Consider the following 13,907-nt stretch of genomic DNA (forward strand, 5'->3'; position numbering starts at 1 on the left):
TAGTACATGTTGTTCAGCCACAGGCTTCAATGTTAGTAGCTCTCCAAGCAGCTACACATTTTAACTGTGCTGTCACAATACACATATCTGCTGATGACATTTGTCGTAAATAATAAATTACAATTTGAGAAAAGTGGTGATGGCCATACCTACAGCACTAGAAGGAAAAAATCCTTCACTATGCATTATAAAAGCTGTCAGTGGCTCAGAAAAGAGTTCAATAAGATGCAGTAAATAGTTTTGATCACTTGCCCAATAATATAAAATTCCTGAAAGGTAGCAAAACAAGTTTGAAATCTACCCTAAAATTATTTATCCTAGACATCTTTTTCTGGTGCGTGGATGAATTTCCATTTAACAACTACCAACCTATAAAATTGTTTTCAAATGTAATAGCGCAAGCAGGACTAAAAAATGTGTTCATTAATGTTAATACTATTCGTGTATACATATCTGATAAATTGACTCAGTCCACATCATTTTGATAAAAGAATCATTTAAATGAGTTACGGAACATCTCGCTAACTAGCTGACTGCTCTACAACCTGGTTGCTAGATTGCCCACCCAGCTACCTCTGGGTGAGTGTGCAAGCTGAAACAGCCTGGCCTTGGTAATAATTGAGAGAAGGATCTTGTATTTTTGTTGATTGGTATTTAGTTCCTTATTATTATCTGTTCTGCAGAAATTAAATCATGTTAAGCTATTTTTACTGACTTCACAATATTTATAAACCATGCTCATTTGTTGTAATGTTCAGTCTGAGGACTAGTTTGATGCAGCTCTTGGATGAAGAAGCTTGCACAGAGTAGAGCAGCATGAAGAGATCATACTTGTACACTGTTATTAGAAAACTAAAAAATTGATGTTTTCCTAGTGATTCAGTTCATAATGTTGGGAAATCTTGATAATGTGTTGAATTTTGCTTCTAAAGATAACATTTCATACAATCATGCATATGTTTGTATACTTTTAGCTAACAAGTGTCTGAACTGTACAGCAATATTTTAATAAACTTGCATCAAATGTTTAGTGAAATTAATAGTGATTTATCGATATACCACAATCAAACATCCCTTGTCACTCTGAGTGCTCCCTTGATCATCAGAACGTCCAACATCAAAATATATATATCTTGGCAGGTTACATATTGATTCTATTTAGGCTCCCAATGTTTTGGAACTCATTACTGTGTCATTGTAATATTACCGTATTTACTCGAATCTAAGCCGCACTTTTTTTCCGGTTTTTGTAATCCAAAAAACCGCCTGCGGCTTAGAATCGAGTGCAAAGCAAGCGGGAGTTCTGAAAAATGTTGGTGGGTGCCGCCACAACTAACTTCTGCCGTCGAATATATGTAGCGCCACACAGGAATGCTTTGTAGGCACAAAGATAAATACTGGCACCAAAATCTCTGCGTCAGTAAATAAATTAAAAAAAAAAAGTGGAAGACGACCCTTTTTCCTCCGCCCAGAGTTTCGACCACTGCATTTTGGTACATTATCCAACGAAGTAAATACAAATTCTGTATTGTTGATCTTCGAATGTAGCAGCTTTTCAATGTACTACGAAAATCCGACTGGCAAGACTGTTTGGGATGTTTGTCAATATGGCCAACTCTACGTTCTGAATTTTTTCCTACCTGTGAGAAGAGATGGTTGCTAATAGGAGCTTTTATGAATTGTGAATCACATGTAGTATTCTCTTCGCCATAAGATTAATACGAATATAAACATTTTGCCATGTACTGTTTCGTGTTTGCTACTATCTCATTTAAATCCTGTCTGCCTAATAAACTACGAAACTTGAGTGAAACAACAGCAAACGCGGAAGAATATACATATCATGTAATGTTTATATTCGTATTATTCTTATGCCTGATAGTGATACAGTCAGAAATGAAGCACGGCAACTGACTAGATTTTTAAATCTAAGATGACTCTAATTTCTGTGCAGAATGTAATGAACTAAAGAGGCGCCTGCAAAGATTTTGGAACGGAGAAAAATTTTCGCTAAAATTTCGTTCAGAACATCATCTATCATACGCAGTCTGTTATTTGGTTCTTGTTGATCATTATCAAAGAAAGCAGTAGTGTAAGTAACAACAAATGTTTCGCTAATGAGACGACTCCTCTCTATTTTTTATTTGTAAGCGACGGTAGCGCGCACAAAAGCAAGCCACGCCACGCCGCGAGCGGCGACAGGCCGTAAACACGCACTATCAGAATGCGACAAACAATGCATGACCCAGTGCGGTAATGCATTTTCAGCTTGTAGTGACGTAAACACCTATAACAAAGAGAACGGCACTTATCAGATCAAAGAAAAATAAGCAATCAATTCAAACCAGACGAAGCACGTGAAAAAGGAAGGATATCCGTATAAATACGGACGGAGCGCGTGACGCGTAGCAATGGCTACCTGGTAAACCGTAACTGCTAAGCTTACGACTCGAACCAAACTACTGCAGCTGTATCGTCATTCATTCGACCTAAATTGTGTCTCATATTACAACTAGACGAACTTTGTTTCGATTTGGAGGTGCGACCTAAAACTTTTCTCTCCCCTTGAATTTCGAGTCTCAAATTTCAGGTGCGGCTTAGATTCGGGAAAAAATTTTTTCCTTGATTTCGAGTCGCATTTTTCAGGTGCGGCTTAGATTAGAGTGCGGCTTAGATTCGAGTAAATACGGTAAATCTATTGTGATAATTTTGTGTCTGTAGACAGACATGTACATAAAGCCATTTTGTGAAATAAAATAAGCATTTCTCTATTGTTGTCAGCTGTTTATGGACGTCATTTAAATTTTTTTTCGTGGAGCACGCACAAGAAGATTCAGAGTATTGATCTCGGAGAGGAGGGAATTGCACCACTAGAAGTGCGTTTCTTGCATAACCCACGCAGCCGTACTGGATATGTTGGCTGTGCTCTTGGCTCAACAATTTTCCGGTATGCATTTTCTTAGTTATATACGAGGCCTATCTAAAACGTATCTGACCTTGGGTGAGAAAAAATACTTCAAATACCCGATGGCGTTGGAACCCTAATCCCCTTCAAAGTAGGCCCCTTGTGCTTGCAGACACTTAGCCCACTGATCCTTCCACTGGGAGAAACACCTCTGGAAGTCTTCTTTTGGAATGGTGTTCAGCTCTGTTGTCATGTTACACATGATCTCTTCTGTACTCTCAAAACGGGATTCTTTCAGTGGCGTCTTCAATTTTGGAAACAACCAGAAGCCACAAGGAGCCATGTCTGGAGAGTAGGGAGGTTGGTGAACGGCTGTAATTCCATATTTGGCCAAGAAGTTTTGGATCAAGTGGGATGAATGTGCGGCGGGGGCATTGTTGTGATGCAGTTGACAGTTTTGCACCGTCCAAATGTCTGGTCGTTTGCGCCAAACTGCATCACAGAGTCACCAGAGAACAAATTGATAGTACTCCTTTGTCACTGTTTGTCCTTCTGGTGCATATTTGTGATGCACAATTCCACAGACATCAAAGAAGACAGTCTGCATCGCCTTGATTCTGCTTCACATTTGCCACACTTTCTTCAGCCTTGGAGACTCGGGATGCTTCCATTGCAACGACTGTCTTTTTCTTTCTGGGTCATACCTGTACACCCATGACTCACGTCCAGTTATCACAGTGTTCAGAAACCCAGGATCAGTGTTGGTGGTGTCCAGAAGGTCCTGTGCAACATAGAAACAGAGGTCTTTTTGTTTTGGCAACAACAACTTGGGCATGAATTTTGCAGCCGCTTGGTGCAAGTTCAGATCATGACACAAAATTGCATGTGCAGAATCTTTACTCACTCCAGCCTCTTGGGCAATCTCCTGCATGGTCAAATGATGATCTGCCATCACCAAATTTTGCATCCTCTCAACAACAGCTGCACTCAGAGCAGTTTAGGGCCTGCCAGAACGCTGATCATTCTCCGCTGATGTTCGGCTGTTTTTGAATCGGTTTAACTACTCCTTAGTTTGTGTTTCACCCATCACATCTTCTCCAAACACCTGCTGAATCTTACGAATCTTTGAGAATCACCAAGTTCTTAGCATAATGTGATGCAGTATCTTTGCTCAACATGTTCAGTCATCCTTCAGAGAATCGATAATCCGACGAACACATTGTGTAGCACCTCACTCAGCAACCAACAGGCAGTGACTGACGCGTTGGAAGGTGGGGACAAAATTCACGCATGTGCATAAAGGTCTCTTCCTTTCCTGTGTACAGTGGCGCCATGCTATCATCTCTGTTTTGCATGGGAAAATCAAAGGTTGGATACTTTTTAGACAGATCTCGTATTTATTCTGATCTGAGTATTATTTCTTATTTACAATGATTTAATATCTTCTATAAAATAGAAGTTAGCAATCTATTTTGCGTTTGTCTTATGTAACCTTTTAATGATGTCAGAGGAAGACTGAACATACGGACATTTTATTTTTACAGATTTGTCAAAAAGGTTGATGGTATGTGGGCAGCTGAAAAGGTTATCAGTGTACCCAGCAAAAAAGTGTCAGGGTGGCAAATGCCAGTAATGCCTGGTGAGTACCTCTGTTCATTTGATTTGGGTGTCTGGAAAAAATATATATAGACACACACACGAACAAGGATGATGTGACTTACCGAACGAAAGCGCTGGCAGGTCGATAGACACACAAACATACACACAAAATTCTAGCTTTCACAACAAACGGTTGCTTCGTCAGGAAAGAGGGAAGGAGAGGGAAAGACGAAAGGAAGTGGGTTTTAAGGGAGAGGGTAAGGAGTCATTCCAATCCTGGGATCGGAAAGACTTACCTTAGAGGGAACAAAGGACGGGTATACACTCGCGCGCACACACACACACACACACACATATCCATCCACACATATACAGACACAAGCAGACATACATATATATATATATATATATATATATATATATATATATATATATATATATATATATATATATATATATATAGAACTTGACATTTTACTTTGTTGGGTAAATACCCACTTGACACTCTCCAAGAAACGATCCTCATCATTTCATAAAAGTACTGAACCATATGGTGCATATGCACAAATGTTTACTGTGCAGCAGGCAGACATACTCCTGACAGTCAACATGAGGACACCCCAGTGAAAGGTGTAGTGTGTGCTATGGTTAGCAGAGTTAACATCTGTAACATGTGTTCAGTAGTGAGCAAGAAGAGAATGGAATGTGGATCCTTCCATGTGTAAATTCATTTATCTGTGGGACAGAACTCTTAGAGGATGGGAAGTTTGATTTCAAATGCTGGAAAAATCCTAAAATGCATGTGAATGAAGAGACTGGAATGTGTGTGTGAAGCATTCACTAGAAGCTAAGTAAATCAATTTGATAAGCCAGTAGGGAACTAGCTGTCCTCATCTGAGGGTGCACAACAATGTACACAAATGTCTCTGGTTGCAAACTTACAGTGTCCAACTTTTGCATTACATTAAGCTTGAGGATCACTGCAGAAAAGTGATTGTGCTGTAAATTGTAATTACAGTGTATAGACGACTACGTCAATTCAGCGCTGTTCAGCAATAAATATGCCTTCCATGTCTATGGCAAAGTTAACAGCCATAACTGTCAAGTGTGTGGAAGTGAGATTCCAGGAGAAGTGACTGAATATGATAGGGATACACCATAAGTTAATGTGTGGTTGGCATTACATAAATATAGTGTGATTAGTTCATTTTTTATTCCCAGTATGCTGGCGAATTACGCAATTCACCAGATGCTTCCGATGTCATTTTCCAGATGGATGGTGCCCCATCTGACTATCATTGGGTTTTTGAGGCATTTCTACAAGACATTTCCTGAGCATTGAAGCAAGGGGAGTTCCATTGCTTGGCCCCCTCAGCCTCCCAATCGGACTTCAATGAATTTCAGTGTATTGGGGTTTATCAAGAACATTCTATACAGAACAAAGTTTTGAGATTTGGAAGAACTGGGACAATGGGTCTACACCACAGTAGAGGCCATATCACCTGTCATACTTACGAATAAGTTGCAAGAATTGGAATACCATTTCAATGTAGAAATGTTGGAACACGTGAGGCAATACTGACCCTACAACTTATCTTAGAAGCTAGATTAAGAAAAGGCAAACCTACATTTCTAGCAATTGTAGACTTAGAGAAAGCTTTTGACAATGTTGACTGGAATACGTTCTTTCAAGTTCTGAAGGTGGCAGGGGTAAAATACAGGGAGCAAAAGGCTATTTACAATTTGTACAGAAACCAGATGACAGTTAGAAGAGTCAAGGGACATGAAAGGGAAGCAGTGGTTGGGAAGGGAGTGAGACAGGGTTGTAGTCACTCCCCGGTGTTATTCAATCTGTATATTGAGCAAGCAGTGTAGGAAACAAAAGAAAAATTCGGAGTAGGTATTAAAATCCATGGAGAAGAAATAAAAACTTTGAGGTTCGCCGATGACATTGTAATTCTGTCAGAGACAGCAAAGGACTTGGAAGAGCAGTTGAACGGAATGGACAGTGTCCTGAAAGGAGGATATAAGATGAACATCAACAAAAGCAAAACGAGGATAATGGAATGTAGTCAAATTAAGTCGGGTGATGCTGAGGGAATTAGATTAGGAAATGAGACACTTAAAATAGTAAAGGAGTTTTGCTATTTGGGGAGCAAAATAACTGATGATGGTCGAAGTAGAGAGGATATAAAATGTAGACTGGCAATGGCAAGGAAATCGTTTCTGAAGAAGAGAAATTTGTTAACATCGAGTATAGATTTAAGGGTCAGGAAGTCATTTCTGAAAGTATTTGTATGGAGTGTAGCCATGTATGGAAGCGAAACATGGACGATAAATAGTTTAGACAAGAAGAGAATAGAAGCTTTTGAAATGTGGTGCTACAGAAGAATGCTGAAGCTTAGATGGGTAGATCACATAATTAATGAGGAAGTATTGAATAGGATTGGGGAGAAGAGAAGTTTGTGGCTCAACTTGACTAGAAGAATGGACCGGTTGGTAGGACATGTTGAGGCTTCAAGGGATCACAAATTTAGTATTGGAGGGCAGTGTGGAGGGTACAAATTGTAGAGGGAGACCAAGAGATGAATACACTAAGCAAATTCAGAAGGATGTAGATTGCAGTAGGTACTGGGAGATGAAGAAGCTTGCACAGGATAGAGTAGCATGGAGAGCTGCATCAAACCAGTCTCAGGACTAATGACCACAACAACATCTATTGAGCTACAAATGGTGCCCACATTGAACTGTATCAACATTTATAAAAATCTTGGAACTTTTGTGTACAATGTTGGACAAATAAAGTTATAAGCCTTAATAAGTTGTGAAATATTAACAAATGTTTTTGTATACCTGTAGTCCATATACTCTGTACAATTAATGCATGATTTCAACATTTATTGTATAAAATTGTTATTGTGGTTATGCACCTGATGTGTGTAAGTTATTGCTTCCATGGGCTGCAACAAGTACCTATTTGGGTACCCAGTTTGTCACCTGTTGCAATTAATATCGGCTAATTCTACATGCTTCAAAACTTAGTTGCAATTGTGTTAATAAGTAATTGTGTGATGGTTATGTTTTTTTATTATTATTTATTTATTTCACCTGGCAAGCCTTCATGCCTCTTGTGCCTTTTATCCTTTAAATTACCTTTATAAAATTTAGTGAAAACGCTCTTTGGGAGAGCAGGAAGAGAGGAGAAATGTGAAAAATACAGATATTTAGACGGAAGGGAAGAGTTTCAATAGAAAGATTGACGAAAGTAAGAGAAGAACAGGCAACAGTGATTTGGTCCCTTTTCAGGGAAGAGGGGAAGTGTTGGTGAAGAGATTCTACACAATTATTGTGAGAAAATGCTTCAATCATATTGAAAAGGCTTAGGTTTTCGATAGATGTCCCACAAGTTAAGGCACTGAATGAGCTTTTGGGAGGAGCAATGTTTGAATCCTTGCCTAGTCATTCAGAAACATGCTTTTGCTGTGCAAGAATGGCTCCTTTGAAAAGGACATTGTCAATTTCATTCCTCATCAGTAAACAATCACACTAATTCCCTGTGCACAGCTTCTGGTAACATTGCTGTTGACAAGATGTTAAATCCAGATTTTTTCCCTTTTTTATTTTTATTTGTTTGTATTTTAAGTTCAAGATTATGCAGGAATTTCTTATGTAGCTTGTGCAAGGAGTTGATGGTGCAAAATAAAAGTGACAATAGGTACTTCATAGTTATTAGTTAAGTATGTAATGTATGAAGATAGGTATCAAGTACTTTGTACACTAAGAAATAGAGCATATGGCTACATGTAAATTATCTGGTTGAATTAATCCTGCACATCTATAAAATAAACTGATAACATTAGCTTTCACAAGCATATTGGTCAGAAGCATTTGTGGATGTAAGACTTTTGGACTTTTGCAACTTCCATCATATGGAGCTACATCACAGTGGTTATAAATGTTGGAAATATTTGTATGTCTGCATAAAATGCACATAGCATTGATACCAACATGTAAAAGGCTATGTTTCAAAATCTTGAGATATGAACCTTAAGGCAGGAGGTCAAGGAAGACTAAATGTAGATATTAAAGGAGGCACGCGCCCAGCATTTGAAATGATGGAGAAGGATGTATGCACCAATTGTTCATCATTGTATAATTACAGAAAACAGGGAAGCAGTGAGGTAGTTATTACTGATGTTCATATCATGGATAACTGAAACTGCATTAGGCATTGCAGAAATGAGTGTAGATAAGTTTTAATAAATTAGCAGATGGAATTACTGACCAGTACATAACTTCAGGTGACAAAAAGTGTAGTACTGTTTATGGACACTTGTAAAAAAATCACACTTTACCTTGCTAACTGAACTAATAGTTTCTTTCTCAAGAAAGAAACACACACACACACACACACACACACACACACACACACACACACACAAACAACTAAGCACGCTTCATGTGCACACAACTGCCCAACTCCAGTGTCTCGGGCCAGAATGCAACTATCAAGTGAGATGCAAACGGCAGTCTGGAAAGGGCAGGGAAGAGGAAGGGAAAGTAGTGTATTGTTAGGGAAACAAACACTGTCTGGTAGAGTGTGCAGAGACTATGTTGCCAACAGGTGCTGTGTCAGGAGGTTGTGGGACAGTGAGTTGGGGAAAAAAAAGGAGCAAAATAGGAGTGGGAAAAGATGGGTGGATGCATTGGCAGAGGGCTGCAGTTCATCCTGGTGGACAGCTGGTTGGTAGTCATACCAACATAAAAAGTTGTGCAGTGATTGCAGCAGAGCTGATAAATGACGTGGCTGCATTCATAGGTAGCCCAATCCCTGATGGGGGTAGGATAAACTTGTGACAGGAATGGAATAGGAAATGCTGGGTGGGTGGATTGGGCAGGTTTTGCACCTGAGTCTTCACAGGGATATGATCCTCATGGCAAGGGGTTGGGGTTGGGATTGGGAATGGCATAGGGATGGACTAGGAGGGGTGGGAAGTATCTCGGATAGGATATTCCTCATTTCAGGGATAGGTAATCAAAGCCCTGGCGAAGGATGTGGTTCAGTTGTTCCAGTCTGGAGCAGTACTGAGTGATGAAGGGGACACTCATTTGTGGCTGGGTCGTGGGGGGTGATGGGAGGGTTAGGGGTATGAGGGAAAATGGCACAGGAGATCTGTCTGCAGACTAGGTCTGGGGAATAGGCCTTGGTGAGACTGTTAGCATACTGAGTAAGGGAACTTTTGCCACTGCAGATTCGCCATCCCAAGGTGGCCCAGCTATACGGGATTTTTTGGTGTGACAGCTGTCAATATGGACAAGGGTGGAGTTGGAACTGTCACAGAGGAGGTGGTCAACATATAGGAAGGTGAAATGCTGGGTTGAGGAATTCCATTTGAAGTGGATCAGAGATAAGCTGTTGATGGTTTGCAGGAACAAAGATAGGCTGTGTTAGTCCTGAGTCCAGATCAGGAATATATCAGTGAACCCGAACCAGACTAGGGGTTTGGTGTTTTGGGAGGCTAGGAAGGTCTCCACTAGATGGCCTATAGAAAGATTGGCATAGGAGGGCCTATGACTGTGCTGTGGATTTGTTTATATACCTTCCCCATCAAATGAGTAGTAGTTGTGAGTTAGGATAAAGTTAGTGAGGTTTGTGAGGAATGAGGTTGTAGGTTTGGATTCTGAAGGACATTGGGGAAGGTAGTGTTCAATATGGGTAAGACAATGGGCATGAGGGATGTTGGTGTATAGGGAGGTGGCATCAGCAGTGACAAGTAGGGATCCAGGAGGTAAAAACGTGGGGATGTGGAGTATCTGTGAAGGAAGAGGTAGCTGTCTTTGACATGGGAGGCTAGATTACAGGCAATTGCTTGGAGGTTTTGGTTAATGAGGGCCAAAATTATTTCAGTGGGAGCACAATAACCAGCCACAATGGGGTGTCAAGGATTGTTGGGTTTGTGGATTTTGGGGAGCATGTACAGTAGAAGGTGGATGTGTGGAGTGTCAAAGGGGTGAGAAGGGAAATGGATTTGGGGGAGATGTTCTGGGAAGGCCTAAGGCTTTAAGCAGGGATTGGAGTTTGTGTTGGACTTCTGGAATGGAATTACTCTTGCATAGTTTGTAGGTGGAGGAGTCAGATAATTGACAGAGGCCTTCTGCCAGGTAGTCACTGCGATGCATAACAACTGTGCTGGAACCTTTGTCTGCAGGTAGGATGATTAGGTCAGGATTTATTTGGAGGTTGTGTGTGGCTGTTCTTTCTGTGACAGAAAGGTTGATGTTTTGAGGAAGCGACCTGGGGAAGGATGGCAAGGCTAAGCTGGAGGTAAGGAATTCCTGGAAGTTGACGAACAGTTGGTTAGTTGGGGGGGGGAGGGATCACGGTTGGATGGTGACATGAACTGTAAAAAAGGCAGGGTCCAGTGTAGGAATTAGGGATTGGAAGCAGTACCAGGCTTGTGAGAGCCAGGGATTGACAGAATCTGAAAAGGTCATGGTGAAAGGAGAAGTGGGATCCCAGAGAGCAGAATCCTTACAGTTAGGTTATTTGGAGGGATTCCATGGTTTAGGCAGCATTTGAGAACAGGATGTGGGACTGGGTTTTAGCTAGAGAACGGTATACTGCAGAAAGGTAGAGGAAGGGTCCATTGTGGCAAGAATGGTGTACAATGTGGAGTTTCCATTGTTTGATAGCCACATCTCAGTAAAATATGTCTCAGCTTCAATATTCAGACATCATTTGTTCATGGAATTAGTGATGGCAGATAATTCTGTATAGAAGCAAGTTTCACACATCTTAAGTTTTTACTTAAAGAAGATATAAATACAGTAGATGTCTTCAAAGAAAAGTCTTCAATTAAAAAAGCTTATTTCTTGTAGAAAACATTGCTAGTGTAATTGTGCTGTTCAGTAGAAAACTGAATTTATCAAAAGAGTTGTTGAATTTGGTGAGATGAACAACAAACATTCAAAAGTATATAACTCCATTTCCTAAATTTTGTAGGTGTGCCCTGAAACAAAGCAGCATGTTTTCAAAGCACAAATATACTGTGTCCATATTATCTAAAGTGTGAAATGAGAAAGTGTCTGTTATCTTACTATGAAAATTATGGTCATTTTCTGCTTACTATGAATAATTTTTAAATACTTCTAAGATAATGTATAATTGCATTAAATGTCAATTAAAATGTTTTAGGTCTTGTGACTGACATCATTATATCATTAGATGATCGTTACTTGTACTTCTGTAACTGGCTTCATGGGGACATACGTCAGTTTGACATTACAGACACAGCTCATCCAAAGCTTGTGGGACAAATTTTCTTGGGAGGCAGTATTGTAAAAGGTGGTCCAGTTCAAGTGACAGAAGATAGTGAGTTAACGGTTAGTTGCATTGTATGTTGCTCCCCAATTCTTTTTGTGTATTTCTGTATATTTTTAAGCTATTATTATTATTATTATTATTATTATTATTATTCCAGAAATATTTTACTGTAAGATTGAAGCTAACAAGGTAAATATTTTGAACTTCGTGCTTTGCATATGCTTTTCAGAGGTTATATTTCCATATTGCTACTTACTGATTGTGTGTGTGTGTGTGTGTGTGTGTGTGTGTGTGTGTGTGTGTGTGTGTTTAACAAGAGTGTATGTAACAGGAGTCCAATGAAAAGGTTAGGGCAATCACAATACTATTTTATAGTTTCCATAATGGAGTATGGGATTGGAATTTACTTACTGAAAAAAAATTGTATGCAGTGCTTTGATCTAAAGTGGGACTATATAAAAGAGGAAAAACCCACACAACTCTCTTCATGTGACAGTGCATGCAATTTTTTTAATATGTCTGGTAAACAGTAAGTCTCTCATGACCAGGGTTTCCGAATGACTTTTCCAAACTCTCCCAATTTCCTATACCTCACCAGTCCTTTTCCTTTACCTCTCATCCTTCCCTTTCACCCAGAGGGAGGAGCCGTTGGCTGTGACAGCTTACAGATTTAAATACCTTTGTATGTGTGTTCTCCTGCCACTGCTTGGTCAATAGATGTTTTATCTGTCCAATTACACTATTATAATGTGTCATCTGTGGCTGTTTTCTATAATCTATCTGTTTTTTCCCCAGTACTCTGTCTGCTGTTGATGAAGTATTGCGTATTATTTATATAGATGGAACTATCTTTTTCTGTATTAAATTCTACTAGCTTAGCTCTATTCAATTGAAACTACAAATGACAGTAACCAGCCACAATTTTTTTATATTCCCACGATGCATTTCAAAGTGTAAACATTCATCATCAGGTGGATTTATGTCAGTTAATAAGCCTTTATGTATATGTTTTTTGCAAACTTTGGCACTGCCTTCCAGTGGTTACAGGTTCATTTCACTGTTGTATTTACATACAACATGACACATGCTTTACATACTTGGAACTAAGCAGAGTTGTTGAATTAGTATCTAACAAGTGCAAAGAAATTCAGATATAAAAATAAGTAGACTAGTTATTGTAGCTATTAGCTTAAACTGATTTTCGTAAGTCACGACATAATCTAAGATGAAATTTTCACATTAACTTTCTTCTTTACCATGGTCTTCACAAATATGCATAGGCGTCCACAAAGGGGAGAGGGGGCAAGAAAGGACACCTGCTCCTCCTGGAATCTGGATACATGCTTTATATTCAATACAGATTTCTCACATGTTTCTGGCAAGGATTATCAGTGACTGCGCCACAGATTTAACATTGCTAAGCCTGATGGGAAATACAGTGATGTTAGCAAACAATATACATTATGACTTTTTGTGGTTTTCATGCTGCTCATGGGAAATCGTGCTGATTCCTAGATACAGAGGTGATTTGAACACTGTTCTGCAGTCAAGATGGATGTGGAACTTTATAGAACTGTGCTGAAGCAGTGTCCTCAATCTTTTCTTTGTAAGTTCATCATGCAGCCCTTATCAAATTGCAGATTCCCTGCCACATGGAATCCAATAGCAATTCCCAGAACAACATAAACATAGCAGCAATATGTGTACCCATCACCTATCCACCAATTACCATAAGGATATCTGCTCTAACCATTGCTTGCCCTTGTAACTGGGAAATCTAGAGTAAATTCTGCACTGGGCCACTGTTTCTGCATCTCAACCTCCTGAGAAAAAATATATGGTGGGAAAACTGTTTCTGTCACCTCTTAACATGTTACTTGTCAAGTTTGCATTATGCTGCCCATCGTGGACACTAAACTGGGGAAATACTCACCAAAATACCTAATGTAGACAGCACTTCTTTTTCCCCTACACAGCCTAAAGAAAAACCAAGGAACGCAAGAAGATACACTAAACAAGAACAGAAAACTGGAACCCAACAAAAAGCCAAAAACAAGTTGAGAGTGAGAACATTAAATG

General features: G+C 39.6%; 1 protein-coding gene across 1 annotated transcript in view; it reads left to right on the forward strand.

Annotated features, from left to right (window-relative positions):
- The window catches only part of LOC126252024 (methanethiol oxidase-like), a 135,860-nt gene that overhangs the window by 103,698 nt on the left and 18,255 nt on the right, over positions 1 to 13,907 (forward strand). Inside the window, exons 6-8 of the mRNA XM_049952809.1 lie at positions 2,782 to 2,947; positions 4,450 to 4,544; positions 11,700 to 11,887. Of these exons, the coding sequence (XP_049808766.1) occupies positions 2,782 to 2,947; positions 4,450 to 4,544; positions 11,700 to 11,887 (449 nt within the window). The remainder of the gene's footprint in view (positions 1 to 2,781; positions 2,948 to 4,449; positions 4,545 to 11,699; positions 11,888 to 13,907) is intronic.

Source organism: Schistocerca nitens, chromosome 4, assembly GCF_023898315.1.
Source record: "Schistocerca nitens isolate TAMUIC-IGC-003100 chromosome 4, iqSchNite1.1, whole genome shotgun sequence".
Taxonomy (NCBI): domain Eukaryota; kingdom Metazoa; phylum Arthropoda; class Insecta; order Orthoptera; family Acrididae; genus Schistocerca; species Schistocerca nitens.